Raw genomic sequence first — 26,574 nt, 5'->3', positions numbered from 1 at the left:
ATTTCGGCGGGTCTCAGGCGCCAGATCAAAGAAGGTCTTGCGGTGAGTGTCGAATGATCCTGTCAGAGCATCTGTCGGACCGGAGTACGAGTTTGGAGTGGTGGTATGAGCAATGACCGTTTCGCGCACCGCCATCAGCGGCGTCGCTCCTTGCTCGGACGACAGATGGTTGCGCATGGCCGCCATGGGGAGGGTAACTGAAGATGATGAAGGTGATAATGATGAGAGCGAGATGTGCACTTGATCGCGATGGATCTGGGTTGAAAAAACTGTAATGTTGGCTGTACGCGTGAATGTTTACAAGGAGGAGGACTTAAGTGGCGCGATTATTCTGCGCAGTTAAAGTGAGTAGTCACATATTCACCCTGGGACAGTGAAGGGACGTTGAGGAGACAAGTGAAGGCATATTGAGGCGATGAGTGAAGGGTGAACTGAAGGTAAAAAGACCCACGGCCAAGTGTCGGAGGAGGCTTTGAGCGCATATGAAGGTCACCATCCATCCTCCGAATCCTTTCACTTTTGCCACCGTTTTTTGGCTTCCAGACAATCAAGTCATCCATCGTCGTGACGGCGTCGAGCCAGGAAAGATAGGTACATCTGTGCACCACAATACGCCGGAACCAGATGACTGTGCGCGCAGCTGCCATCCCATCCATCATTGTCCAAGGCTCCTTCCAACCCAGATCATCCACCATCACGTTCGAAAACTCCTTATTCATTTCGCCACAAATTTCTCTACCACCTCAGACAGACGACAGTTGAGAGAGACACCTTTGTGACTGGTCGTGACTTGGAGTATATGCCGCGTTGAGTGGGCAGGAACAGGAATACCCGAGGAACATGAGACCAAGGTGAAGGAAATGATGATCGTGGTAATTGCCAGCTCATCAGAGACAGCCAAAGTTCCGAGATGTTGTACAGCATATTCCCCGTTGACCTCGCGCGCAGGTGGCAGCGAAGGTAGCTGAGACGCACACCACTGGTTGGCGACGGGCTCTAGAGTGCCCCCAGCGCAAGAGTCCGGCTCTAGTATATGTCGTGACCATGTTGAAGCGACGCCCAGTGTTGACTCATTAGATACCAAAACATGTCTTCCTCATCCTCGAAGTAAGCTCTGCCCACGGGCGCAGGCTCGGCCGCCTCGATCTCATATGACTTCGCTCCCTGCCACAGGCCCTCGACGCGGACTTTCCACGTATCCAGATCGACCTGAAAATGCTACGCAGACTCGTTAGCGACGCCGACCTCGTTCTAGGACAGGATAACTCGTACGGAATGAGCTGGACCGTCTTCCTCCGGCCACAAACTTCCCTCGAGCAAGAGTCTCCTTTGTGGCCACTTGCTCTTCAGCACATTTTTGACATATCGGTGATCGAAACGATATCCGCCGAGAAGAGTCTTGATCGGATCGATCCGGACCTTCTCGACGAATTTCCGAGACACATCCCGTCCATCGAAGGCGCTTGCATCAACTGTGCCAACCCTTCTCAGCTTGTGAATCGTTATCGTTTGCACTTCAAGCATCTTGTCCAAGACCTGGCACAACCACTCCGTGCTGAAACAATGGGTCTCCAGTATCACCACGTGCCGCATTGCCTCGTATGCTTTCTCAGGTACCTGATCCGGTGGGTCTCCTGGATGAGCAGTGAAATCGAATGTAGCGGCTCGTAGAAGGTATGGCGCGACTTCCGTTCTCCATCGTCTGCTCACAGCTAACGACATGAAGGAGGAAGATGGCACTTGATGCGCGGCCCTGGCATCTCTCTCGATGCTCGGCCGCTGGAGAGGCCGGAATACGAGTCCCTCAAAGGCATACTCGTACACTCTATTGCGGATCTCTGGTGGCAGCTGAAACCACGATGGCATCGGTCAAGACTTTCGAGGAGTGGCGTCCTGTAACGATTCTCCCGATCTGTCCTCCCTACTCAGTGTCCTTGTGCAGGCAGAGTAGTCACAGTGAAGCATGAGCTGGACAACACTGCCTTCATAATGCTGAGAGTGGACCGAGGCGCCCGACCGCCAGCACATAAGGGTGGAGTGCGATAGATCAGGGACGAGATCACCGTCACAACATTCTTTCAAGAGGATGACACACGGTGTGTTATGCCGCTTATGGCTAGACCGAGACATCCCAGAGCCACGTCCCGGTATACCAGTGCGATGGCAACGAGTCGCGCTGAGGATCATGATTCAACCCTGGTCCGGGCCGTATAGAACCTGCCTATACAGGACACCACGGAATACTGGGTCAGTCGACAGCACCAGCCTCGCATAAGCGCTTCGGAAGGGTAAAGCAACGGTCTGCTCGATGATGGGAAGAGGCAACGTATACACCAGTGGGACGTGGGAGCGTCTGAAATAACCAGCTAGCGGTAAGTCATCCATTGGACTCGGCGCGGTGCGATAACAAACCCGGAAGGTGGGCTCTTCCTAATGTCGCTGAGTACCGCATGCCTGGAATGTCGCATGAATCCTGGTCGACGGAGGTGGTACTCAGACTGGAAGTGGTGGATAGAATCCGAAAACCATCGAGGCCAAGGAACCGCGGTGAGTACTTGGGGCCACAGTGGCGATCGCACGCATTTCCCGCATCTCGAAGCGATGAGTAATTTGCCAAGTAACGACTTACCTAGGTACTGTCGTTATTATACGGTATGGGCTCGAGGCCGAAGAGCGTCGGCTGCTCACCCATGCATGATCTGAGGTAAGATTGCCGGCAAACTCACACGGCTCCGTTGGGAGGGAGTGCCAGCAGCAGCAGGAGCTGCTGCTGCAACAGATGATGATGATGCGTGATGTCGCGCAGGACAATAACATATATCCAGGAAGAGGCGACGCAGCATGTCATGTCACGTCTGCGAACAAAAGGAGACATTATATACCGTCCGTCGTTTTCCCCTTCTAGGTTGTTTCCAATCGGGCGAAGCGGGCGGGCATGCGGCGCTCGAACAACCACGGATCAGACCAGACAAACTGAGTGATTACTCGGAAAGATACAAGTACCTAGGTAAATGGTATAATCACAAGTGCCTCGGAAAGGAAGATCTTTCAATGCCCGGCCGCTGCTCCGATTCCCCTGGTCACGAGGGAGGATGGATGATCTATGTCCTACCGAGGGGACAATGATTCGATCGTACCCATGTTTACTTTTAGGCTGTGCCACAGTACGGTACCAATCGTAAATACCGAGATGTTTCGTGCAGGGAGATGCAGTCTCTTGGGTCGTCCTGCTGATGTTCTGCTGTACTTTTGTTCTGTGCTCCTCGTCGCCAGCCGGTGGTTCGCCGAAACAGTTATCCTCGTGTCCTCTGCTCTGCTCTGCTCTGCGGTGCTCTGTGCTGCTCTGCTCTGCGGTGCTCTGTGCTGCTCCGCTCTGTTCTGCGCTGCTCTACTCTGCGCTCCCCTTTTGTTTGCTCCACCTCGTCGACAAGCCGACTTGCTCGCCGTAGACAATGATCCTTGTGTCTTCTACTCGGCTCTGCGCCGCTCTGCTCTGCTTGCGCTGTTCTTGTTCTGCCTCGCGTGATTCGTGATGACCTGAAAATCTACCGGCGTGTTGAGCCGACAATTCGTCCGTGAGGGAGAGAAAGAAAAGGAAATTCGTTGCTTCAGGTGCGACGCCAGAGTAAACTGGCCCGGCTGGTCTTTGGGCGCATTCTGGCTGGGATTGCCTTCAAACTAGCTCGTCCTCTTGCACACTACGGCCGTCTGAGCCTTCAGTTTCAGTACCAGACATTCTTCTGCGCGTAGATGATGTTCCTGGAAGGACGGAAGGTCAGCACAGACAGACAAGGGACTCGAACGCTACGTCAAGATGAGCGGGCTCACAGGGTCGAGGCCATTTTGGTGCCCCCAAGGACAACTTCACGGGTGACATCGGCAACGAAGAGGTGCACCTGTGAAGGCGTCCACCCTAGCCCCTTGCAAAAGGGCTTGAGGGTGAGCCCTTCAATGCCGAACTCCAGCTCGGTGATCCGAGCAAGCCCGACGTTCCTCATTGAGTCGATGGCATTGGTGTGTGGGGGTGGCGGCGGCGGCCACATGCCGATCGGGACCGCGATGCGGTCGTGGGTGAGATGCTCGAAGCCCTGCTGTTGGAGGAGCTCCCTGATGTAATCTGCCACATCGAGCCTGCGGCCCAGGTTGGACAGGCCGAGGGACAAAAGCTGGCTCATCTCCAAGACCTTGCGGCCTGGCGTGGAGTTGGGCATGACATAGTAATTTGAGTCCAGCTCATGGAACTCAATCCATCCGCCATTCTCGAGGTTGCTGCATCGCAACACGTTTCAGTTAGCAATGGGGTCATGATATATCTTGGAGAGGTCCCACGTCTGGGCGGTTGTGGGCGTCTGCACGTTGTGGGACCCGCCGACTTACTCGTAGCACTGGCGGATCAGTCGGGGCCAATCGACAATGGAGCCACCCAGCTGTCGGCCGAAGATGAAGCTGTATGGCCGGCGGCGAGGCCAGCCCGACTCCAGATCTTGGACTTCGAACTTGACGTTGGCCCGGTTGCTGCCGGCTTCGACAGGAGCGATATCAACACCTGTCACTCTACATGACGGGTCTGTCCTTCCGACGTTGAGAGCCCATTGGCCAGTCCCCGTGCCCATATCCAAAACATTGGCACCGGCCATCGAGGCCGGGCACCGGAACAGTTGCCATCGAAGGACTCTAGCTAACAACGATCCTAAGCGGTAGAAGTGGTGCTTTTCGTCCTCGTCACTGGGGAACATGGACTCTTCCGGACGACTGTCAGTCAGGTGGGCCTCGGGGCTGGGCTGGGACGGTCACTACCCGGAAAGCGACGTACCGTAGCGCCCAAGCACCGAATAGTTGCGACCATATTCCTCCTGCCAGTACCGCCCGAGCGGCATGCTCGTCGGACCTTCGTCCTCGGCGTTGCCACCGCTACGATGATTTGGTTAGAAACTTAATTTTGACAAGCCGCGCTTGGACCGCCAACCGGGGCAATACGGAAGTGGTATCCATGAGTCTGGTGGCTGAATACTTACAGGCACAGGTTCCCAGTGAGCTCGCTCACCTCCTGCAACGCTGCGTCAATGGAATCGGACGTGTTGGGTGTCGACATGATGGCTGACTTACCAGGAGAGAAGAGCTTCACAGGGGCAATATGGGACAGCTTCCTTTATGCACAAGAACCCGATGTCTGCCTCGACGGGGAGCATGGATGACACTGAAGCAAGGAGGTTTCCGACTGCAGGTGGCGGCCAACGGGGAACAGTTTGCGCAAGTCACGTGCGGCGCGGCCAAAGTGGGGTCCGACGCACGGACGCATCCACCGCATCCACCGCAGCCACCGACTTCCACCAAAATCGCCCAACAATGCCATGCACGGAAACGCATCCTTTTTCCATTCGCCAGGTCCGTGCAGGTCGCCGGGATATGGACAATCTCAGGTGCAGCCTTGCTCGTACCGGCCGACGGCGGATCGACTATAGGCATCGGGCCCTCCTGGCGAGCGCTTTCCGCCTACAGTACCACGCGGGCTACGGCTCAGGGCAGCCGTGGAGGCTAGTTGCTGGCTGCTGAATAGGCGAACCCTGAGGTCATGCACGGGCTGCCGCGCGGTGTGACAGGTTCAGCTAAAGCATTGGACACGACATATCAACTCATCCACGGGTTGTATCACATTTTCCGACCCTAACCTGCAGCTGGTTCCTCTCATTTCCAGCTTGGCGTGCGTCTCTACCGCCCAGGGAAACCGCTCTTCACGCGTTTCTAGCGCTTCACCCATGTCTCTATACGCAGCTTCTTCATGCGCTCCAATGAAATTGAGTTTGGGTATCACCATGCACAGCCAGATGCCCGGGGTTCCTAGCTCGGGGGGTTGGAATATACTTTCTATCTCCAGCGCCGAAAGCCAACCGAGTCATGTCAGGACTCGCTAACAGAATCCCGACTCGCCGATGAAGTCTGACAGGGCCAGCACTACAGGGTTATCTGGATGCAAGGCGCACAGGTGAACACACTGCGGGTCGTGTCTTCACTCTTCTAAGCATCACCCTGCCGAACATGATGCATCAAAAGCCGACACGATCAAGAGCCAGGATCCGTGGTAAGTCCCATTGCCTGACTCATGATGTATCTTGGCCCGTCTCCAATCGAGATGGCCATGATGCCACTTGACTGGTCATCGATCCCGGGAGAAACTACCGAATTCGCACCCTCGTGCAGGGTCATTCCCACCATCAGCTTCTTCAATCGGAAAGTGCAGGGTTATGTCACTGACCTGAGCTTCTTCCATGCGAAAGTCCAGCGCTTTTCTGCAAAGGATAATGGTTTACCAGACTTTCGATCGTGGATCCGCCAACCGTAGACATGTCTGCAGGGCGGCACAATATGACGAGACTCTCCCAAGGTCTGTCCAGTCGTCGAAGCAAGGTCCGTGCCGATTGATGAGCATGTCCCGTTCATCGATGTCCCATCTGCAATCCTACAGTGGGTGAAGGCGTTGTGTTGGTGGATGGGATCGTATCGGTGTATAAATGCTGAATCTCCATCACTGCGCAGCCGGCGGGTCGTGACTCGGGAGCCATCAAAAACGGCGAACGGGCAGATGAGTGGTACTGTAACTGCACCTGCCTCTGCCTCTGTGTCGCTTGTGGCGCCCATGATGTGTGCCGTAGCAGTAGAGATGGCATGGGCATGTGCGGCAAGGACGGACAGACCAGGAAGACGTCGCTACACCGTACCTCGTCCGAGGTACCAGGACAGTACTCTGCTTCTCAGCCTTCTTGCGCAGAATCAGGAGGCTCATGACATTGCCCGCCCGCACGAGTCACCAACCCTGCCGGGCTGAGAAAGCTGGTCGATTCGACTCGATTCAGATACTCGGAGTACTCATGGCATGCACGCACGCACGCAGACGCGCTTAAACATGCCTTGCCTTACCTTGCTGAGACGGTCTCGTTCGACTGCTGCCCGTAAGTCGACACAAAAAGAGCAGCGGACGGCTAAAAGAAGGCTAAATGGCTAGCTAGATACGGATACTGCACGCGTGGAGCCCCGAAAGCACATCGTAGTCGTTGTAACTAACTTGGGGTACTGCTTAAGCGCTCAATACCCAAAGGGTGAATGGGCATGGACATGGCCAGACCTCGCTGAACCCTCATCTCCTGTGTAAGGTAGCTTGTACACCACGCACACAGCACGCCTCCCTCCTCCTGCCTCCTATTCAGACGAGCAAGCACCTCTCTCGTGACGCATTCGCTCAGACACTGACACTGGTTGGAGCTTGATAACGTAAAAGAGAGTAGAACCATCGCCGATGATCTTGGTAGACAGTAGAGGTCGAGAAATTCAGTGGAATCCCGTCATTTTATGAGTCTGCCCTCAGGACAATAGTGTCTCTCCCGTGGGTGGGCAAGGTTGATGTTCTATACTCTCAAGAGTACACAGCTTCCCGAGTCTGATCAATGCCTCGGCTTTACCATTCGAGATCTCCTCAACAAACAGCAAGCTTGGCTCAACCAGGCCTCTTTGCACCCCTATGCACCCGCTAGCAGACACACCTCTCTCCCACGCTCTAATGGATTCCGTTGCAGAGGAGGAACCATAAGCGTTCCTGACGAGAGACTGCCGCATTCATGGAGTGGATGGCGTGTGTTGAGGGTGGAATTGGTTTCGGGCCGTGATGCGAGCCTGTGCTACCGGAAGCGTGGATGCCTGCTATCCCTGGCTGGGCCGGCCGTGGTGACAACAGATATGTGCTGTAGATACCTGGTATTCACAAGGTTCGCGACTCAACCCTGCTGCAGCTCGTCCAGCCGGGCCTTCCACCCGTCGACGCCTCTCAGCAAGGTCTCGAGCTCCTCCTTCTCGTCTTCCAATTTGATCCGTCTCTCGGCGTCTAGCGGACAAAAGACGTAACCGCCCTGGCCGTCGAACTGCAAAATCATACTGTGATACTTCCACAAGCTCCTCCGATGACTCACGGTCATCAATGTCGTGCCCAGCCCTTTGGCCGTCTCGTACATTTTCCGTTCCATCTCGAGCGTCACCGAGCTGGTACACTCGTCGAGAATGGCATATTTGGGCTGATGGTAGAACAGCCTCGCCATGGCGATGCGCTGCTGCAGGCCCCCCGAAAAGACGTCGCGCCATTCTTCGACGGCATCCCACCCTCCAGGCCGTTGAAGCACGGATTCTATCTCCAAAATCTCGAGGATCTGCCTGAGTCGGTCCTCGGAGCCGTTCTTGGCGCGGAACTCGTACAGCGTGTCCGGATAGATGATCTGGTCGCGTAGCGTGCCGCGGCTGAGATACGGTCGTTGCGGGATGTAAAAGATGTCTTCGAAGGACGGTTTCTTGACGCTGCCACCATAGACGGGCCACAGGCCACCGAGGATGCGGAAGAGCGAGGATTTGCCGCATCCGTTGGGTCCGACGATCAGTAAATGATCGCCGGGTTTGATGGCGAAGCTCAGCTTCCGGACCAGCACGTCCCCGTTCGGCGACACGATCGGCACGTCCGTGAACTCGATATTCTCGCTCTCTTCAATCGTGCCTCTCCCACGCAGCACCGCCGCGTTCTCTTCCGTGCTCGCCGAACTCACGAGGTTCTTCTCAAAGTGGCCCTTCGAGACCTCGTCCATGACGTCCAGCAAGGAAGCTACCCGCGACGTATACCCCGCCAATTCGGTGATCTCCTTGTAACTGAACATCAGCCGACCAAAGGCGTCGGAGCTGCTCAACAACATCCGCCGGTTCGTGACGAAACTCTCTGTGTGGTCGCCTCTCAGACGGCCTGACTCTTGCCCTTGCTGCTCCTGTCCCGGGATTTGGAAAAAGACCGGCAAACTGCATAGCACCAGCCCCAGCGCACCCCAAAAGTACTTGATCACGAAATCCTCCATGAAGCCATGGTAGAACCGCCGTCGCAAAATGCGATTCACATGCTTGATCAACGTGAAGTAGCCCTTGTCCAGGGTATCTTTCTCGGCCTCGTGCCCGGCGTACAGGGCAATCTCCTCAGAATAGTCAATCAGCCGGGTATGTTGAAACCGGAACTCGCCCTCCAGCCGGGCCTCGTCGGCGACGTACTTGCCAAACGGCGGCGTCAGCGCGCGCATCACGTTCGCGGAAACCTGCACCAGCAGGGCCATGGCGAACAAACCCTCCCCACCCACGGACTTGCTCAGGCTGTAATTGTAGATGACCATGTCGAGCACCGGTTTCGCCAGATTCCCATACAGTTCCGCCAGCGAGTTGGCGAACCGCGCCACGTCCACCGTGATCAACTGATCTGCGTTCTTGACGCGGTCGTCCAGCGCCGAGAGTGTGTAAAACGTCATGTTATCCAGGTACTTCTCGTGCAGGTGCTTGGTCAGGCGGGTGCGGTATGCCAACGCCAGCCGCGTCTGATGGTACTGGAGCATCGAGTTGGTGAACGTGGCGGGGACGGCGACCAGCATCCACCACACCAGACCCAGGATGAAGTCCCGCCCGCGACCGCGCACGAGCGCCGACACGACCTTGCCGTCCAGCTCGGCGACGTATAGGGAGAGCAGCGTGCGGAGGACGAGGAAGACGGTGTGCGAGATCAGGAGGCGCAGTTCCTTGGAGCGCCACGAGGGGATGACGATGCGGAGGAGCCGGGCCAGAGAGCGGAAGAATTCGCGGTTGATCTCGACGCGCTTGGGTTTCTTGCCATCGTCGGGCTTCTGTAACGAACTGTTATTGTCTGCGTCGAGGCCGCTGCCCTGCTGCGCCGCTTGACGGGCCCGGTCGCGTTGGATCTCGGCTTGTCGTCGCGCGGCGGCTTTCTGTTCGGAGATGGCATTGTGGATGCGATGGATGAGGGCGACGACGAGGGTGATGTACACGGTCCGCGAGATCTTGGTGCGGTGTTGGAGGTACAGGGAGGTCAATTGCGAGAGCAGCTGTTTGACGCTCCGGCCTGGGGGGAGGAGTTTGGATTGTGCCGCCATCGCGCGAGCGGTCGAGGAGGAGGGGAGCGAGGACCGGTCAGGTTAAGGCGGAGGAAACATCGTCAGTATCTTCTTCACGGTGCGTGGTAGGCAGTGACGGTGACAGTGGATATTGAGATATTGCACATGTCTACAGTAGTCTGCGTGATACAACGGCTTTGCTGTCCCGTGTCTGGCCCACTGACAGGACCTTGATTCAGCCTCGGTCAATCGAAGCATGTGCTGGCGGACTGAGCATCCATGACGTATTATGGCTAATTATATACAACCTCCAGCTGCTCCGAGTATGCGAGAAGGACGACTTGTACTCAGTCATACCCTTGCCACGGACGTATTCTAGAAATGCTGTGTGATCGTATCTCATTGCTCGTGTCTGAAGAAGAGTCGTCCTGACAGGTGTGCATCCTCTACTCGTCGCAACACTGCTCTCAGAAACCGTCCATCAACTCCTTCAACGTGATCGGTTTCCGAACGGCATTCGAGAATCCTTCGTGGAACGACACCCAGATCCGACCTGCTTGTAGCTTGAGCCCCGGCTCATTCACCGCCTTACCAGCTGACTTGGGCCGTTCTTCGTTGATCAATCGTCCGAAGAAGTCGCGCTTGACACCCGGTTCCTTCGACGCCACCCGCTGCGCTTTATTCGCTGGACTTTCGTTCTCCTTGTTCTCATCCCCCGTTAGGCTTGAATACGATGTTCCAGACCGAGCGTGCCTGACTGCTGAATTCTGCAAGATTTTCTCCTTCTTCAGCTCTTGGTCGAGTACTTGCCGAACTGCATATCGGATCGGACCGGCACCGGAGGCTGACTTTTCCATGTGGTAAGCCAGAAGATTGTCAAGAGGGCTGTTTACTTTGTCAGTGTTTGGGTTGATCTTCTCAAGAAAGAAACCTCGACTTACGGTTCCATGCGGTACACGTAGCCGCCATTCGAGTGAGCGCCACCACCCTCGACCTCCACGCGGACTTGCTCGAACGACAAGTCCAGAGCCAGCATGGTTCGTACAGCGTTTCTGACACACACCTTCTCGGTCTCTCTACGCACGCTCGCTACACTGGCAGAACCACCTGATCCGCCAATCACCACGGGCTTGACGTCTGGAGCCAACATCTTCCCCACGCTTGGGATCAGCTCCGTGGCGATATCGTCGACAGAACTAAACAGCCTCAACAGGGGTGCTGAAAAGCTCGATTGAAGCTCCGTCAGCAGCGTCCGGCTTTGCTTTTCCGCCTCATACGCGACAAAATCCGCCTTGGGACCGCTAAATGGGTGAACATCCACCTCTTCTTCCTCGGGCGTCTCGTCGTTCCAAGCCTTGTTGCCCTTGTCGACCACGGCAAAGAGATGGTGAAATCCGCAGGCGCTAGTGCTCAAGTAAGGCGTGAGCTCCCACTCTTGGCCTGAGTATACCCGGGTCGACAAGGCATCGTGGAAATGAAGCCAGTCGTATCCAGCGTTCGGCTTCGACAGTTGGGTGTCATCCTGATACGTCAGAGTCGGGTATGTCGCAAAGCAGTCAGTCATTACTCGATCATGGTCCCCACAGGTATCGACCATCTCTCTCAATGCTGTAAGGGCTGCCCGCTTCCGCAGGTTGGCCACTCCGATAGGATTTGTTTTGGAGTCAGCAATTAATCTGGCTTCGTCCGCGGAAAGATTGGTCGGTAGGTTGGGCAAACCAGCTCCTTCCAAGAATACTCGCTCGACAACTTCTCGGACCCCGCCTCGTCCTAAGCCTTTCTGACCTGCTTGGGCGTCTTGAAGCTGCGGTTCCAGCCACTGTCGCGTCAACCTAGGCTTCGTTTCCTTTGCTCGCAGCTTGTGAGCAATCCATTCAGCTTGAACAAGGACCCCTCGAATGTCGCCTTCTCCAGAGCCTCGAGAGCCTGGGACTCGCTGTTTCCGCATTGCTAGGCCCCAAGCGTTTTCGCACAGTCGACGAACAGCATCATTGTCACAGGCAATCAATTCCCTCTCAAAGACAGTCTTGATTCGTGCAATGACCTTGTCCATCGGTGCTTTTCGAACATGGACGACCTCGGCCATCGAGCTCATTCGCAGTGGTCGAAGCGAAGGCGCGTACACGTCATTACAGACGAGAATCAGGGGCCTTAGCATCCTGAATTTGTCGCCCTTCTTTTTTCCCTTGGAGGTATCTCCGGTGCCGGTTCCCGCTGCGTTCTTGTGGTCAAGCTGAACAAGGTCAATGAGAGCCTTGACGAAACCACCTTCACCACTGGCACCTGAGCCCGTGGTGACACCGTCCACTTCATCAACAACGACACACACGGGCCGTCCGGCCTTTCTTGCTTTGCCTTGCTCTTTGATGCCCCGGACAGTTTCGGTGCCGAGAGCATCCTTGATCCGCCCCCTGACCACATCCCTGCTTCTATCGTCACTTGCATTGATTTCGAGAACCTCATAGCCTGCTTGCCTGGCGCAGACATGGGCCAGGGTGGTCTTTCCGAGACCCGGCGGTCCAGTCAGGAGCAAGATCTTCCTGTGTTGGTGCTGGCCTTGGTCCTTTTCGTCAAACACTTTAACAGATTTAGGCTTTGCACTTCCCGGAAAGACCACATGGTCCCAAGCTTTCAGCCAACGAAGAACCTGCCGATGCGTCCGCTCGTCTCCGACGAGCTCGGTGAATTTCCTCGCCCGGTACTTCTCCGTCCACATTTGGTGACTGGCTGATTTGGAAGCTGGAGTCACGGCTTTCACCGAGACTTCCAGTGATGGCTTTGCAAGTCTTTTTTGCGCCTCTCTCTGCTTTTCAAACTCGTGAAGCTGCCGCTGTGTCTTTGCTTCATCCATGAGCTTGTGGATATCAATGCCATAATATGCTTTCTTTGCTCGTCCAGCTGCTGTCACTGATCGCTGCGCGATCGTCTGCTCATAGGACAATTGTTGGGACTTTTGTCGAATGGGAATCTCCAGTAATGCCCCCTGGCAGGTCTGCACAGTCACATTGTTTAGCAGTCTCTTCCTGAGCAATGACCGAGGCAATGGGGGCAGTGTCGGACTGGCCGGCTGATCGGCTGGCTTCGTGGCTTGCATACCAGCGATTTCTGTGTTGTCTTTCGGCGGCGTAGGCAGGCTTGGGTCTTTCGAAAGGAGCGACGGAGGGTTCTCAGTCTTTTCCACCTTGTCCTGGTCGGCAGCTTCGTCATCGCTATCCACCAAAAATCCACCCAACACCTTCGGTCTCTTGGGTTGTGGCGCGCTGGGAAATGGTTGAAATAGTCGGCGCTTCTTCTTCTCAGGGATTGCTGGTGGCGAAGAGCTCGCAGGGTAGAGCACGGGAGAGGAGGAGAAAACCATTATGCTTGTCGTGATCGAAGGTATCTATTCGGTTGGATAATGCAGCGTTCGCATCAAGGGTCTCCGGAATGGTGCTTTCGGAACCAGACGAACGGCGAGCCCGGGTAGAAGTTCAGCACATGGACTGGTGTGAGAACATGACGATGGCCGTTGCAACAAATCACATGGATTGGCTCAAGTATTCAGTGGTGTAGGCATAAGTTCTATCGTGGAGTTCGATTTCATTAATTGTTTGACACGACGCGCTTTTCGAGGACGCGTCGAGCTGCGGCGGGGCGGGACCTGCATCTCGTGCAGCTTGTGCAGAGAACGGTCTGAGGCCGAGGCAGTCGGCCTATCACAGTAGTGGTGGTGCAACCCAGAGGTGGTGGTGGGGGCCTCAGCGCCCTTACATGAGCTGCCGGGTACGAGCACCTACGTAATTACAGAGCTAGTGGGCGCCTGTGGACCTCCAGCTGCACTCATCCGTGCCTGACAAAAACATTGCGAGATTGGTAGCACAATCATCGAGGACACCACTTGTCAGACATGCATCCGTTTCTCATCCTCACTTGCCTCTTGGAACAACGCATCTCCAGTTCCATTGGCGTTGTCTTCTTCCTAACATTCCAAAGCATCCGAACTATCTCAAACAATGTCGCATGGGGCATCATTCCGATCGCCTCGACCCCTTTGTCTCGCAGACACCCATAAGGTCCCATGCTACCGCAGATGCGACTCCGCGCAATCCACCGAATACACTTGATCGCATCTACTCGACCTATCGACACGGAACACGAGGAGGTCCTGAAATGCCCAGGGAGAATATAGGAGATATCGCCGCGAAGAAATTTGCAGAGTAAGTTGCATTCCGGGTGTCTGTGTACTTAGCATGCGCATTGCGCTCACGCGTGCGCTCCCAGGCTCCTTTCCGGGCCCATCCTGGACATATTCGTCGGTCCGGATGGCCGGCACTGGTCACTGCATCAAAACCTACTCACCCACCATGCGCGCTTCTTCGACGAAACCTACGCCATCAACGGCGCCCCCAAACGCATCAAGGACAACAAATTGGATCTGCGGGACGAAGACCCAGGCGCATTCGAGTTACTAGTCAAGTGGCTCTACCAGGGCAAGATTGACGACGTCTCATGGATGCCCAAGGACGTCAAGTGGGAGTACGCCTTCACGTGCCAGAAGCTGTACCTACTCTGTGACACCATCGGACTCCAGGAACTGAAGAACCAGGCCATCGACCAGTTCCGTAGAGGATGCAATGAGGCAGGGCTGGTGCCGGGGCCCGAGGAGATGAAACCGATTTACGAAAGGACACCGCCGTCGTCGCCGTTTCGGAAACTGGTGAGTAAAATCGCGGCGAGGCAGATCATGGATCCTGGGTCCGAGAAGGATGCGACCAGCTACAGGGAATGTTTTGCCCAGAGTCCAGATTTCGCCGTCGATGTGATCAATGCGATCAAGGAGGGCAGTGGCGGGAGTCTGTTCGACGATCCGACCGAGGGAAATGGGTGTCGCTATCATGAGCATGACGATGGGGAGAGCTGTCATAAGACTGTCAAGTTCAAGGATATCTCATGAGGAGCTTTCGAGACTTGAAAAGATATAAACTCGGTGGCTGCAATGTATAACACGGCTTGGGGTGTCCGGCGCAGTCATACTTGCTTCCTGCCCGACGAGATTCGTCTGTGGTTTTCCGGGTGCCACTCGATGCTTGGCGGTTCGCAGCTCAAGCTGGGACACCATGTTGGTCTGAGACAACTACGCAAGACACAGATCGTAAGGCACTTACTAGTCAGCTGAGATAAGCTAAAAACATAATGTATACTTTGGCACGATGTGTAAGTACGACGACTGCGGGTGGCACCGACCGTGAATGAAGATCGTGGTGTGCCAGTGACATGCAACCAGGATCCAACTCTATCTGCAGCCTGATATCCCGTATACAGGCATGATGGATCCGGACTTTTACAGCTTTTCTTCTAATCGTCCGGTGCTACGTTAAGGGGGTGGGTACCCGCCATGCCAAACTTGACGCGTGTTGGACATTATATCGTGGAATAGCTCTGATTTTCTGCAGCGCAACTCCTGTCGCAAGCGGCCACCCGTTACATTGTGCATACATAGCGTAGCTTTGACGTCGAGATGGGTTCTATTCCGTGTCATCTCATTGCGTCTGTTCCCTGGCTAGCGTTGACGGCTGCCTTCCCTTCTGTCATACAATGCTACCATATGGAGGCACGGTCTGCCCGCCGCCAGACAGGCCTGCTGCACGTAGCGAAGCGCGACACGGGCACTCTCTGCTGCTCCTCTTGCAACTGAAAAACAGGCGCCGTTCGGCCGCCAGCCAACCCGTGGTGGTACTGCTGGGTTTGCGTGACGGAATGGTCGCGAGCAGGACCCTGAGGTAAGCAAAGCTAAGCCTAGTAGCTCCCGCTACCTCGTCGCGCTTCGACCTGATGGTTCCGTGGAAGTCAAAACTCGCTTGGTGTGTCTCCATCGTTTCAAAATAGCGAGCCAGGCCGTGGTTGAAGACGGCACGCTGGATGAGCCAGCACACAGTCACGAAGAGGCAGATGCTGAATTCTGGACCCAATGGCGAGGGGTGTAGTGAGGCCAAGACAACGTAGTAGAACCACGGGCTCGCCATCGCCGGAAGGACAATAGACAGCAGAGGTGCGTAAAGGGCGCAGTCCCGGGCCTGGAGCATCTGGACGTTGATGTGGTCGAGCATATCGCGGTATGTAGCTTCACCCCAGACGGTGAGATTTCTGAAATCATCGTGGAGGACGTGTTGCGGGCAGGTCTGTGCGAGTCGTGCGACTTGGTTGCATTTGTTTCTAACGGCCGCTAGAATGGTTGTTGCGCTGTAGGGGTCTAGAAAGTCTTTGGCGATGGGCCCCAGGACTTCGAGGCTGTGCGGATACATGTGGTCGTGATTTGAGTGAAGCACGCTGTAGTCAGTCATCGGGAGCAATGGAAATAGTAGCAGCACACAACATGAGCAGAGGGAAGGAGGATAGAAACATGTGCCTCGAAGCAAGTCTTGCCATGGTGCACCCGCAGCTTGCGAACGTCAGCGATTATTGAGTACCCGTCTCCAAGAGGAACCAGCACAGTGGTCGTGAAGCTCCCTTTCAGTCTCGGAGCTTCCTTCGAGCGTTCAACAAGAATGTCACATCAGCAAGGCGCAAATTTTGTCGAGGAGCAGACGAGCTATCGGGAGATTGCTCGAGATATGACAGCCCGTGAATCGGTCTGGGAGTTTGTATCCGTAGGACCAGCCGTCTTACCTCTTCATCATATTCCGTACCTTACGAGTACACACGTCGGTGAGGACCTCAGAAAGATTGGACGGAAGCTGGATTCGACTCGGTTCGGATCAACGTTTTTCCTTTAAGCAACTCACGTGACATGGTTGTCGACTTATCCTCGTGTTCTTCGCGGCGCAACTTTCGCGACAGGGTTTCAGTCTGCAGCCAGAACTGTCAACAGCATCGGCGCAACCAATGTCAGCCTCTCAAAACTGACCAGAACAACATCTAGAAAGGCTCGCGGATAGTAGCGCAACTGTCGTGACAGTAGGCTGATTTTAAGGCGCCAGAATCAGGAGACAGGGAGCCCGCCGTGGCCGGTTTTATGAGCATTCACCATCACCACCATCACGATGGGTGACACAACGGAAGAACCTGCGACGTTGAAGCACGAGGGCTCAGAGGCTGCTGACCTGAGCGCGGATGCCACCGAAGCACCTGCTGCCGACGCACCGGAACCACAACCAACTCAAGGTACGCGTTTCGCGATCGCTCTGCATCTCCCACTGTGACGCCAATCACAACGTGCAGTTTATCTAATGAGTGTTGCAGAGGCGAAATCCCCGGTCGAGGCCAATGGAAATGTATCGGCCAACCCATTAGATGCGCCTAAGTCCCCGCCAGCTCAGGACGATCCGGATGGCGAACCAGAGGATGCAGACATGGGCGGAGTTGACGACGACGCCAAAGTCGAAGATGTGGATGCTGAAAAAGAGGGAGCCGAAGATGCGCAACAAACGCCAGCTCCAACCCAGACGGATGCTGAAGCAGAGAAGACCAAAGCTGCTCTCGAAGAAGCGGCCAATTCCCACCTTGCCTCACAAACACACCAGATCATCCTCCCCAGTTACAGCACGTGGTTTGACATGCATATAATACACCCTCTCGAGAAGAAGTCGCTACCGGAATTCTTCAACAGCCGCAATCGGAGTAAAACTCCAGCAGTCTACAAGGATTACCGGGATTTCATGATCAACAGCTACCGCCTGAACCCCGTCGAGTACCTCACCGTGACCGCTTGCCGAAGGAATCTGGCGGGGGATGTCTGCGCCATCATGAGAGTCCATGCGTTTCTCGAACAATGGGGTTTGATCAATTACCAGGTAGCGCTTGCCGTAATTCTTCACCACCGAGTGACAATACTGACAGCAACAGGTTGACCCTCAGACTCGCCCTGCAAATATCGGCCCGCCTTTCACAGGTCATTTCAGAGTCATCGCCGACACGCCTCGGGGGCTGCAACCTTTCCAGCCTGCTCGAGACACCGTTACAACTCCAGGGAAACCGCATCCCTCCACCGACCGCGCCACCTCTGCGACCCCGGCAGCAAAAGCAGACCTCAACCTGGAGATCAGACGCAACGTATATGATGACAAAGGGAAAGAGATAAAGACGAGCGAAGAGCCTGAGAAACGGACAAATGGCGAAGGGGCTACGGCGAACGGTACGAGCTCTGCTACCAAGGCTATGCAAGCTGTCGCCCGAGAACCCAACAAGAGCTTCAACTGCTTTGCATGCGGTGTTGATTGCACACGGTGCCGTTTTCACTATGCCAAATCTGAACCAGTAGCGAGCACCCCCAACCCCGGAGAGCAGAAATACGACCTATGTCCCAACTGCTACTTTCAGTCCAGAATGCCAGCCAACCACAGATCGTCGGATTTCGTCAAAATGGAGGAACCAGCTTACTCTCACATTCCCGACAAGGATGCTCCGTGGACTGACTCGGAAATTCTGCTTCTGCTTGAAGGACTGGAGACCTTTGACAACGACTGGAGCGAGATCGCCAAGCACATTGGCACCAGAACAAGAGAAGAATGCGTGCTCAAATTCCTGCAGCTTGACATTCAAGATCAGTATCTCGAGGATGGTGCTCTGACCGGTTCTGCCGCCATGAAAGCGCTAACCGGACGAAGTCCAATCAGTCAACTGGATAACCCGGTCATGTCAGTGGTCAGTTTCCTTGCTCAATTGGCGGACCCAGAAGTCGTTGCCGCTGCATCAAACCGTTCGATCGCAGTCATGCAGAAGCAATTACGGGCTCAGCTCGCGAAGGGAATGGGTGGAGCCGAGCAGGAACAGGCTGACGAAGCAGAGAAGAGCAAGGAGGAGGTAAAAACAGAAGATCATATGGAAGTTGACGAGGCGGCTCCTTCAGCGGAGAAGGCCACAACCGAAGGCAATGGCGCTTCAAATGTTATCAATGACATTGCCAGTACAGCCCTGGCCACATCCGCAGCTCGAGCTAGCGGCCTCGCGTCTCACGAGGAAAGAGAAATTACCCGAATGGTCTCTGCTGCTGTGAACCTGACCCTCCAGAAATTCGAGCTGAAGATGGCGCAGTTCGCTGAGATGGAAGAAATAGTCCAAGCAGAGCGACGAGACCTGGAGAAAGGCCGCCAACAATTATTCCTGGACAGATTGTCCTTCAAGAAGCGCATGAAGGACATGGAAGACACTTTCCGAAAAGCCAGTCTGAAAGAACCGCAAGAGGGCATGCGCATGATGCAGGAGGCAGTAAGTGCCAATTCAGGTCAGAAGTTCGGCTTCCAGTCCGAGGCTGAGAGTAAAGGAAAGGCTACCACGGTCACACCGGATATTGGTGGGGAGCGGACTTTGGACCTTTCGTAGGTGGCCTCGATGGCATGGATCATGTCTTTCAAGATGACTACACGGCGTTTGCGATATCAGGATACTGGCTGGTAAAGGGTGCGTGGGACAGTCCGGGATAGGGGAACATCTGGAGGCTTTGGTGTGTTCGACGGCTTGTCATCGGATTGTGTTACTACGCACACAGATTATTCCAAGACTTGAGAGACTGCGGCGCTGGATCTTGGACAGCGGCCTGCCATGTAGTAACAAGACCCTGCACTGAGCTTCGCCCCGCAAAGAGGCAGTTCGACAACAACATGAGTGCTAATCCCATCGGTCGCATGTCACTCGGCAATGTAAGCGATTTCGGCGCAAGGCTCAGATGAAGCCTCGTGGCCGGCCGAGGATAATCCGGACCCGAGGTTCTCCGATTACCGGAAGCCGCATCGATCGTCGGGCCTGACGCAAGTGTGACAGTTTCGACGGTGAATCTCAGAGCTCAATCTCATTTTCTATGTGCTCTTGGAGTGTGCATGTTTGGGTGTTCTTGACTCATCGTGAATTGTGGGCTGTGTCTGTACAGTTGCGTCGAACCAGTCACTCCTTTATAACAGTCAAGAAGAGGCGGTCAAAATGGTAGCCGACGATGTAGGACGCTCCCCTGGCCCGGCTCTCGCTCGGCCATGTACGTTTACGCAGGTTTAGAGAGTTTTGTGCAGTGGCTGATGCTTGGGCTTTCTAACAGGCATCAAATAAGTCGCCGCTCGTTTCATTGATTGCGGGAGGTGCAGCTGGAGGTGTGGAAGCAACCATCACATATCGTAAGTACGAGCAGCCAGGCTCTTCTTTCCCCAGGAACGACCGCGAAGCACAACGGACAGGCGAAGCAGAACACTCCAAGCATTGACCGACTGTATCGTCACAGCTTTTGAGTTCGCAAAGACCCGAGTCCAACTCCACGACACTTCGCCGACCCGCAACCCCTTCGCCGTCATCAAATCGGTGATCGAAAAAGAGGGCCCGCGCTCTTTGTATAAAGGCTGCTCGACACTCGTGGCGGGCACTATCCTCAAGGACGGCATCCGCTTCATTTCCTTTGACACGATAAAAGCCCAGTTCAAAGACCCAGAGACCGGCACCTTGAGTCCGTTCCGGAATCTCCTCGCCGGGATAAGTGCCGGTATTGTGGCCAGCACGTTTGCTGTAACGCCGACGGAACGGATTAAGACTGCCCTGATCGACGACGCGCGTAGTGAGAGGAGGTTCAAGGGCCCTGTGAACGCGACGATGACGTTGATCAAGGAGGATGGGCTCGTACGAGCACTGTATCGTGGATACGTGACCACCACGCTGAAGCAAGCATCTACAACGGCCGTTCGTCTAGGCACATACAACATCCTCAAAGATTTCGAGCGCCTACGGAACATCCCTCAGACGACGGCGATGAATTTCGCAAATGGTGCTGTGGCGGGTACGGTCGTTGTCTTCGCAACTCAACCTTTCGACACGCTGAAGACCAGAGCTCAGAGCGTCAAGGGCCAAGGAGTGGTTGAGGCTTGGACGGGTGTTCTTCAAGACTATGGTGTCAAGGGTCTGTGGAGGGGAAGTACCATGCGGCTTGGACGGACTGTGCTTGCAGGTGGCATTCTGTTCACCACCTACGAATGGATTGCGGCGTTGATTCAGCCGGTGCTTGAAAAGGCGAAGGTCGTGCCTGCCGCAGCGAGAGATTGATGGTTGCATAGAGCTGAAGGTACGTGCCTCTCTTGTCCTGGACTTTCTCTTCTTTCATCGACACTGGCTGTCTGTCGCTTTTGGACTCAGCAAAACACGATCTGACTTATATTTCCAGATGGCCACCTCGTGGTATCAGTACTACCAGACTCTTCTAAGAGGGACCCCAGCTCAGCACAGGAGAATCCAGGCAGGACGCCATCAACAACCAAACAACCCATCTTTGAATATACCTACCGTCCTTGGACAAGTTCCGTTCTCAACCACACTCTTATCTGTTCCATCGGCATCTGCTCCATCGCCCGCCCCATCAAGCGCTTCGACGGCGGTCTCGGTCTCGGGCTTCGTGACAAAGATGTTGCCTCTGTTGCAGGGCGACTAACATTACCACTGTGTTATGTGCTGTTCCAGGACCTCCAGGATGCCTTCGACGCGCTTTTGGACACCGTCCTTCAGCTCAAATGCCAGGTCCATCACCACATCACCCATGGATTTCATGACATCCCTCCTCCGAGCCAGCGACTGACAGTCCTGGGCGCCTTCCATCGTCATCCGCTCGTACTGCTCCGTCACCCTCCGAATCCAGTCTGTCAGAACGCGCTCCAAGCAGCGAGACTCACTGGGGAGTCCGTTCTCGAAGGACATCACCCTCATCCGCATCTCCAGCTCTTGGAGTCCGTGCACGAGTCTCCCTATCCGCCTCACCAGCTTGCGGTATTGGCACAACTGGGTCCGCTGAATCCAGTTGAATAAACAAAACAACTCGCCTCGATAGGCGGGCGCCAGCCCCTCCAGCTGCTGAATCCATCCACCGAGAGTGCGGATGAACTCCCCGCGCTCGCAGCCCCGATACACAGGGTAAAGAGCACTCTCGTGCACGGTTGCGTACTCCGCAGCGGTCCGCTCGGCGGCGTCTCTCTCCGCCTGTCCCACTTGGCGGATGTATGGCGACGGTGGACGCGGTGGCACCCAGGAGCGGTCGGGGTGATCCCTGTGGCTCTCGACGAAGAGGATGCTTCGTGCTCCCAGCGCCCCTTCAGTGAGAGCAACGATAGGAGGGTGGATGGCGAGAGCGATCGACTCTTTGTACTCAGCGTTGAAATCCACGGAGAACTTCGCGCCCAGTGAGTTGCGGCGGAAGCTGGACAGGGGTTTCTGTGTCTCTGAGATGGTGGGAATGGTTCGGCGCGCGCGTTTATTCGATGGGGAGCGCCAGACGGTAGGAATAGTGGCAAGGGAGGGTTGTGGAGAGCAGGAGGAAGACATGGTCGTTGTTGTAGGGGTTGCTGCCGGTAGTATCACGGTGGGAGCCGATGGCCGGGGCTTACAGGAGCTGGGTCAGCGACGGCAATAGAGAGGTTATTGAGCACAGATTCTTCTAGAGTTTGAATGGAAGCAGTGCGATGGAGTGGGAAAACGGTCACGACAGCAAGAGCACGGTATCACTATATAGAAAACGAGGTGGTTATCGACGAGGACCTGCTGAGCCATCCTGTGGTTCATCTTGAGGACATACAAAGTGGCCGTGCGCTGTTGCTGAGAGTAGCCAGATACCGTCTGATCCATGGAAACTGTAGACCACGCTGCATTTGGTTGACCAGTCAGGGCTAATTCATTGTGGCTCAGTCGCTGGTAGGAACACAACATGCTCGATCGGGGCAAACTTTGGTAGGTCCTCAAGGCGGCTCTGCGAAGGATAAAACTATCGCTCACGACCGTCAAGAACGACTTGCAATCATTCTGTGATAGAACCTACCTCGTACCGTCACACCCGAGCACTCCAATGTATCCAGTCAAACAAGAGTTCATCAGAAATACCTACCTAGTCGACACCACCATGAACGAAGTGCATACTCAGTGGCTGGAGGCCTGCCTTGGAACACCCAAGGAAGAACCATCAGAAACATTCCAAGTCTACATCAAGCTTACTCCCCAAGAAGCTGAGCGCCGCTTGACCAGGATACGCGGACGATTCTTGGGCTGAAGGACGTCATTATCCAGAGATGCCGGATGATAGAACGAGATCACCGACTGGAGAAGGCCTTGTTGAGAGCAGACGACGAGCTGTTGTACTCAGTGGTGGCACTCCGCTCTTACAGAACCGGAGAGCAGCGTTTCATCGGCGACGCCGTGCTCTACATGGAGGAGCTGATGGAAGAGGCGGTCCACTTACTGGTGGAAGCACGGCCGTATGAGCGCCAATACCAGAGCACTTGGAACTTGCTCGACGCCTCGGCGACCTGTCTCGCGGACCGCATCAACTTCTTGGGGTTCAATGTCTTGAGCCAGATGCGGCAGATGCTGTACGAGAGAGCTTACTCGAGGCATTCGCCGCAGAGGACGACGAGCCCAACATGGAGTGCCCGGCTTCGGAGCTGGGGTTGCGGCGCGGGTCAACGGAGGAGTGGCCACGAGCAGGCGAAAAGGGAACAGCATCGTGAGAGAGAGCACCTGTTCTCGCCCAACAGACAGCCAGGACAAGATTGTGGGTGTCTCAACTATCGTTGAGTTGTTACGGTATTTAAGTCGGCTGAATTGTACGGGTGGTAGGCCGAGGTGGGAGACGATGAGTCAGTCAATTCAAGCTTCCACCACTTCGGAAGCGATCGTGTGCCCAGTGCCCAGCAAAACTGCCCTGAGGCTTCGGAAAGCTTGCGGGCAGCTCAAGCACCCCAAGCACCGCGCACTGGGGCGCGATAGGCTGTTAGGGCCGCCTAAGTGCCTTGGCCGGCACTGCAAAGCCTGCAAGAACCCCGCCTCGCCCGCCACCAACGTACGCCGAGTGTGGGCAATCAGCCTGGAGTCTGCAGCCTGCAACAGAATCTCGCGGTGCAGTAACCGTGAGCATCGAAATGTGTATTGTGTCGAGGGATGGTGTCGGCGTGCTTTTAAAATCATCAGCAGAATGCGACAAAGAACAAGCCGTGCAGGCTGCAGATACTAGATCGAGTAATACAATAGAAGCACTAGGAAACACCCCCAATCTGTCTCCCATCTGTTCTGCTCGTCTGACTGTGTCGCACAGTGCCTGCTATGACCGAGTCAACACCGCACTCAGCCGCGCGATGTCACGCTCTGTTGCAAGGCCGATGGGTAAAGAGTGCATCCCCAGCGTCGCCATCATTCGTCGCACTCCCCTGTGCACACATTCCCTCCCCGCCATTTCTGACCCTCCTTGACCCTTCACAGGTCGGACGCGGCTTCTTCCCCACGAAGGATGAGCTCCATCATCCAACCAGGGATCATCACCCTTGCATGGTAACCCACATCATGACCTCGCCAGAGGTCGGGCTATCGCCGATCAGTTGCCGGTTTTGCTCCATAGGGCAGCTGGCATGGTGCTGTTCATGCTACTCCCTGCTGCTCTCATGACCCGAAAATCAGAAGATAAAAGATCTTCGGTGTGTCCGCCGTCAATGGCTCACGCACTTTCTTTCAAGCCCTAATCTGCCTTCCCTGGGCTCTATCAACTTGACTCAATCGCCGGCGCAAAGACTTTGGCAATCCGAGGTCACAACCGCGACTGAAGAGGGCCGCAGATCTTTTTTCTCTGACACAGTACTGCTGGCGACGGCCGGGCAGAACTTCACCATGGCTCACGTCGGCGCCCACAAGGAGAATGACGCCGTCGCTCGGCCTCACGACAACGAGGTCGACAGACTCTCCAACCGCCACATGTCGCCGGCCAAGTATGCCGCCACACGGATCACAACTCTCAAGCCGCCCATGGCCAAGGCCCCGAATCCGTTCACGTTGCTGGGCATGCTCAACAGACAACAGTGGCTGTTTTTCCTAGTGGCCTTCTTGGCCTGGTCCTGGGACGCCTTTGACTTCTTCACCGTGTCGCTGACCGTGTCTGACCTCGCCGAGACGTTTGGGAAAACAAACACAGACATCACCTGGGGTATCACTTTGGTGCTCATGTTCCGATCCGTGGGCTCGACCATCTTTGGCATTGCCGCCGATCGATACGGTCGGAAATGGTAATTATGGTCAGCAGTGTCTGGCATAGAACGTCTGCTGACAGTCCAATGCTAGGCCCTTTGTGATCAACAACATCCTGTTTATTGTCCTCGAACTCGGCACGGGCTTTACGCAGACCTACGGCCAATTCCTCGCTGTGCGCGCTCTATTCGGTATCGCCATGGGCGGCCTTTACGGAAACGCGGCCGCTACAGCGCTGGAGGACTGTCCCGAAGCCGCTCGTGGCATCATCTCCGGCATGCTCCAACAGGGCTACGCGTTCGGGTACTTACTCGCGACGGCATTCTCACGTGGTCTCGTCAACACGACGAGCCACGGCTGGAGACCTTTGTTCTGGTTCGGCGCCTGTCCGCCTGTCTTGATCATCATCTTCAGACTGTGCCTGCCGGAGACGAACACGTTCCGCGCGAGACAAGCGATCCGAGCCCAGCAGGGCAGTTTGGCAGGGACGTTCATCTCCGAGGGGCGTGTGGCCCTAAAGAGACATTGGCTGTTGCTCATCTATCTGGTGCTCCTAATGGCGGGGTTCAACTTCATGTCTCACGGCTGTAAGCTTTGAACCATAACCCCTTTTAAAGCGTTTTACTAATCGGAGGAAATAACAGCCCAGGATCTCTACCCGACCATGCTGACCAACCAGTTCAAATTCTCCGCCAACGCCGTCACCGTCACGCAAGTCGTGGCCAACCTCGGCGCCATGACCGGCGGCACCGTGATCGGGTACTGCTCCCAGATTTTCGGCCGGCGATTCAGCATCATCTTCATCAGCATCATTGGCGGCGCCCTGCTGTACCCGTACACATTCGTCAGCTCGCACGCCATCATCGCGGCCGCGTTCTTCGAGCAGTTCTGCGTCCAGGGCGCCTGGGGCGTGATCCCCATCCACCTGATGGAACTGTCGCCCGGCTCGCTGCGCACGTTCGTCGTCGGCACGTCCTACCAGCTCGGCAACTTGGCGTCGTCGGCGTCGTCGACCATCGAGTCCACCATTGGCGAACGGTATCCCCTGGCGCCGCTGATCAACAAGGAAGGCAAGTCCGTCAAGCGGTATAACTATGGCAAGGTGATTTGTATCTTCATGGGCGCCGTGTATGCGTACGTGATTTTGTTGACGTTTGTGGGGCCCGAGAAGAGAGGCCGGAGCTTGGATGTCGAGCACGACTCGGATATGGCCGAGGTGACGCACAGGGATTTGAGGAGCCAGGGCGACATCAGTGGTGGGCTTCACGGACACGGGCATGGTGACGGGTCGAGCGAGGATGAGAAGGCTATGGCTAGTGAGAAGGTTTGATTCACGTACGTCTGGGACTACACTGGGCATCGTGCCTGCCAGGGACGGCACGCAGAGGTCAGAGGGACGCGCCCAAATCAAAGATATGACGAGTACGGAGTATGAAGTACCTGGATTTCAATTTCAAACAGAATGGACTCACGAAGACGGACCTTGAAATCAAGATACAGTACAGTCTCAGATGGGACGAATTTTGTTCCAGAGTCTGGCGCATCTGCGAAGGGGTTTCCCCGAGAGCCTGTTCGTATCTTGGTCACCTTGCTGATCCTGACTCGTTGAGAGTGGCACCCCTGTTGGCATTAATTAGTCCAGCATATCCTCGGTCCTCCGCCATTCGGACTCCGTCTGCGTGGCTATTTGCGAATACTTGCAAAGAGATGCACATAATGAAAC

The 26,574-nt window shown here is 55.4% G+C and overlaps 9 protein-coding genes across 9 annotated transcripts; 4 read left to right on the top strand and 5 right to left on the bottom strand.

Annotated features, from left to right (window-relative positions):
• Positions 1-1,026: 1,026 nt before the first annotated feature.
• A1O7_09581 (uncharacterized protein) lies at positions 1,027-1,722 on the bottom strand (the record flags this gene model as incomplete). The annotated part of the gene is made up of 2 exons (XM_007763569.1): positions 1,027-1,209; positions 1,273-1,722. 2 exons carry the CDS (start codon positions 1,720-1,722, stop codon positions 1,027-1,029), a joined length of 633 nt encoding a protein of 210 aa, XP_007761759.1.
• A 2,102-nt stretch (positions 1,723-3,824) lies between these two features.
• A1O7_09580 (uncharacterized protein) lies at positions 3,825-5,092 on the bottom strand (the record flags this gene model as incomplete). Its single annotated transcript, XM_007763568.1, has 4 exons — positions 3,825-4,269; positions 4,378-4,741; positions 4,814-4,911; positions 5,016-5,092. 4 exons carry the CDS (start codon positions 5,090-5,092, stop codon positions 3,825-3,827), a joined length of 984 nt encoding a protein of 327 aa, XP_007761758.1.
• A 2,674-nt stretch (positions 5,093-7,766) lies between these two features.
• A1O7_09579 (ATP-binding cassette, subfamily D (ALD), member 2) lies at positions 7,767-9,953 on the bottom strand (the record flags this gene model as incomplete). Its single annotated transcript, XM_007763567.1, has 1 exon — positions 7,767-9,953. The coding sequence occupies one exon, from the start codon at positions 9,951-9,953 to the stop codon at positions 7,767-7,769; it is 2,187 nt and encodes a 728-aa protein (XP_007761757.1).
• Positions 9,954-10,381: 428 nt separating this feature from the next.
• Positions 10,382-13,272, bottom strand: A1O7_09578 (uncharacterized protein; the record flags this gene model as incomplete). The annotated part of the gene is made up of 2 exons (XM_007763566.1): positions 10,382-10,799; positions 10,856-13,272. The coding sequence occupies 2 exons, from the start codon at positions 13,270-13,272 to the stop codon at positions 10,382-10,384; spliced, it is 2,835 nt and encodes a 944-aa protein (XP_007761756.1).
• Positions 13,273-14,063: 791 nt separating this feature from the next.
• A1O7_09577 (uncharacterized protein) lies at positions 14,064-14,847 on the top strand (the record flags this gene model as incomplete). Its single annotated transcript, XM_007763565.1, has 2 exons — positions 14,064-14,110; positions 14,175-14,847. 2 exons carry the CDS (start codon positions 14,064-14,066, stop codon positions 14,845-14,847), a joined length of 720 nt encoding a protein of 239 aa, XP_007761755.1.
• A 2,086-nt stretch (positions 14,848-16,933) lies between these two features.
• Positions 16,934-19,211, top strand: A1O7_09576 (transcriptional adapter 2-alpha; the record flags this gene model as incomplete). Its single annotated transcript, XM_007763564.1, has 3 exons — positions 16,934-17,054; positions 17,133-17,683; positions 17,736-19,211. 3 exons carry the CDS (start codon positions 16,934-16,936, stop codon positions 19,209-19,211), a joined length of 2,148 nt encoding a protein of 715 aa, XP_007761754.1.
• A 594-nt stretch (positions 19,212-19,805) lies between these two features.
• Positions 19,806-20,906, top strand: A1O7_09575 (uncharacterized protein; the record flags this gene model as incomplete). The annotated part of the gene is made up of 3 exons (XM_007763563.1): positions 19,806-19,820; positions 19,918-19,993; positions 20,098-20,906. 3 exons carry the CDS (start codon positions 19,806-19,808, stop codon positions 20,904-20,906), a joined length of 900 nt encoding a protein of 299 aa, XP_007761753.1.
• A 384-nt stretch (positions 20,907-21,290) lies between these two features.
• Positions 21,291-22,172, bottom strand: A1O7_09574 (uncharacterized protein; the record flags this gene model as incomplete). Its single annotated transcript, XM_007763562.1, has 1 exon — positions 21,291-22,172. One exon carries the CDS (start codon positions 22,170-22,172, stop codon positions 21,291-21,293), a length of 882 nt encoding a protein of 293 aa, XP_007761752.1.
• A 2,325-nt stretch (positions 22,173-24,497) lies between these two features.
• Positions 24,498-26,181, top strand: A1O7_09573 (MFS transporter, SHS family, lactate transporter; the record flags this gene model as incomplete). Its single annotated transcript, XM_007763561.1, has 3 exons — positions 24,498-24,889; positions 24,945-25,438; positions 25,496-26,181. The coding sequence occupies 3 exons, from the start codon at positions 24,498-24,500 to the stop codon at positions 26,179-26,181; spliced, it is 1,572 nt and encodes a 523-aa protein (XP_007761751.1).
• Between the last annotated feature and the right edge of the window lie 393 nt (positions 26,182-26,574).

Source organism: Cladophialophora yegresii (assembly GCF_000585515.1).
Source record: "Cladophialophora yegresii CBS 114405 chromosome Unknown aczIN-supercont1.7, whole genome shotgun sequence".
In the NCBI taxonomy this organism is placed as follows: Eukaryota; Fungi; Ascomycota; class Eurotiomycetes; order Chaetothyriales; family Herpotrichiellaceae; genus Cladophialophora; species Cladophialophora yegresii.
This window is presented reverse-complemented; position numbering and strand designations above follow the sequence as displayed.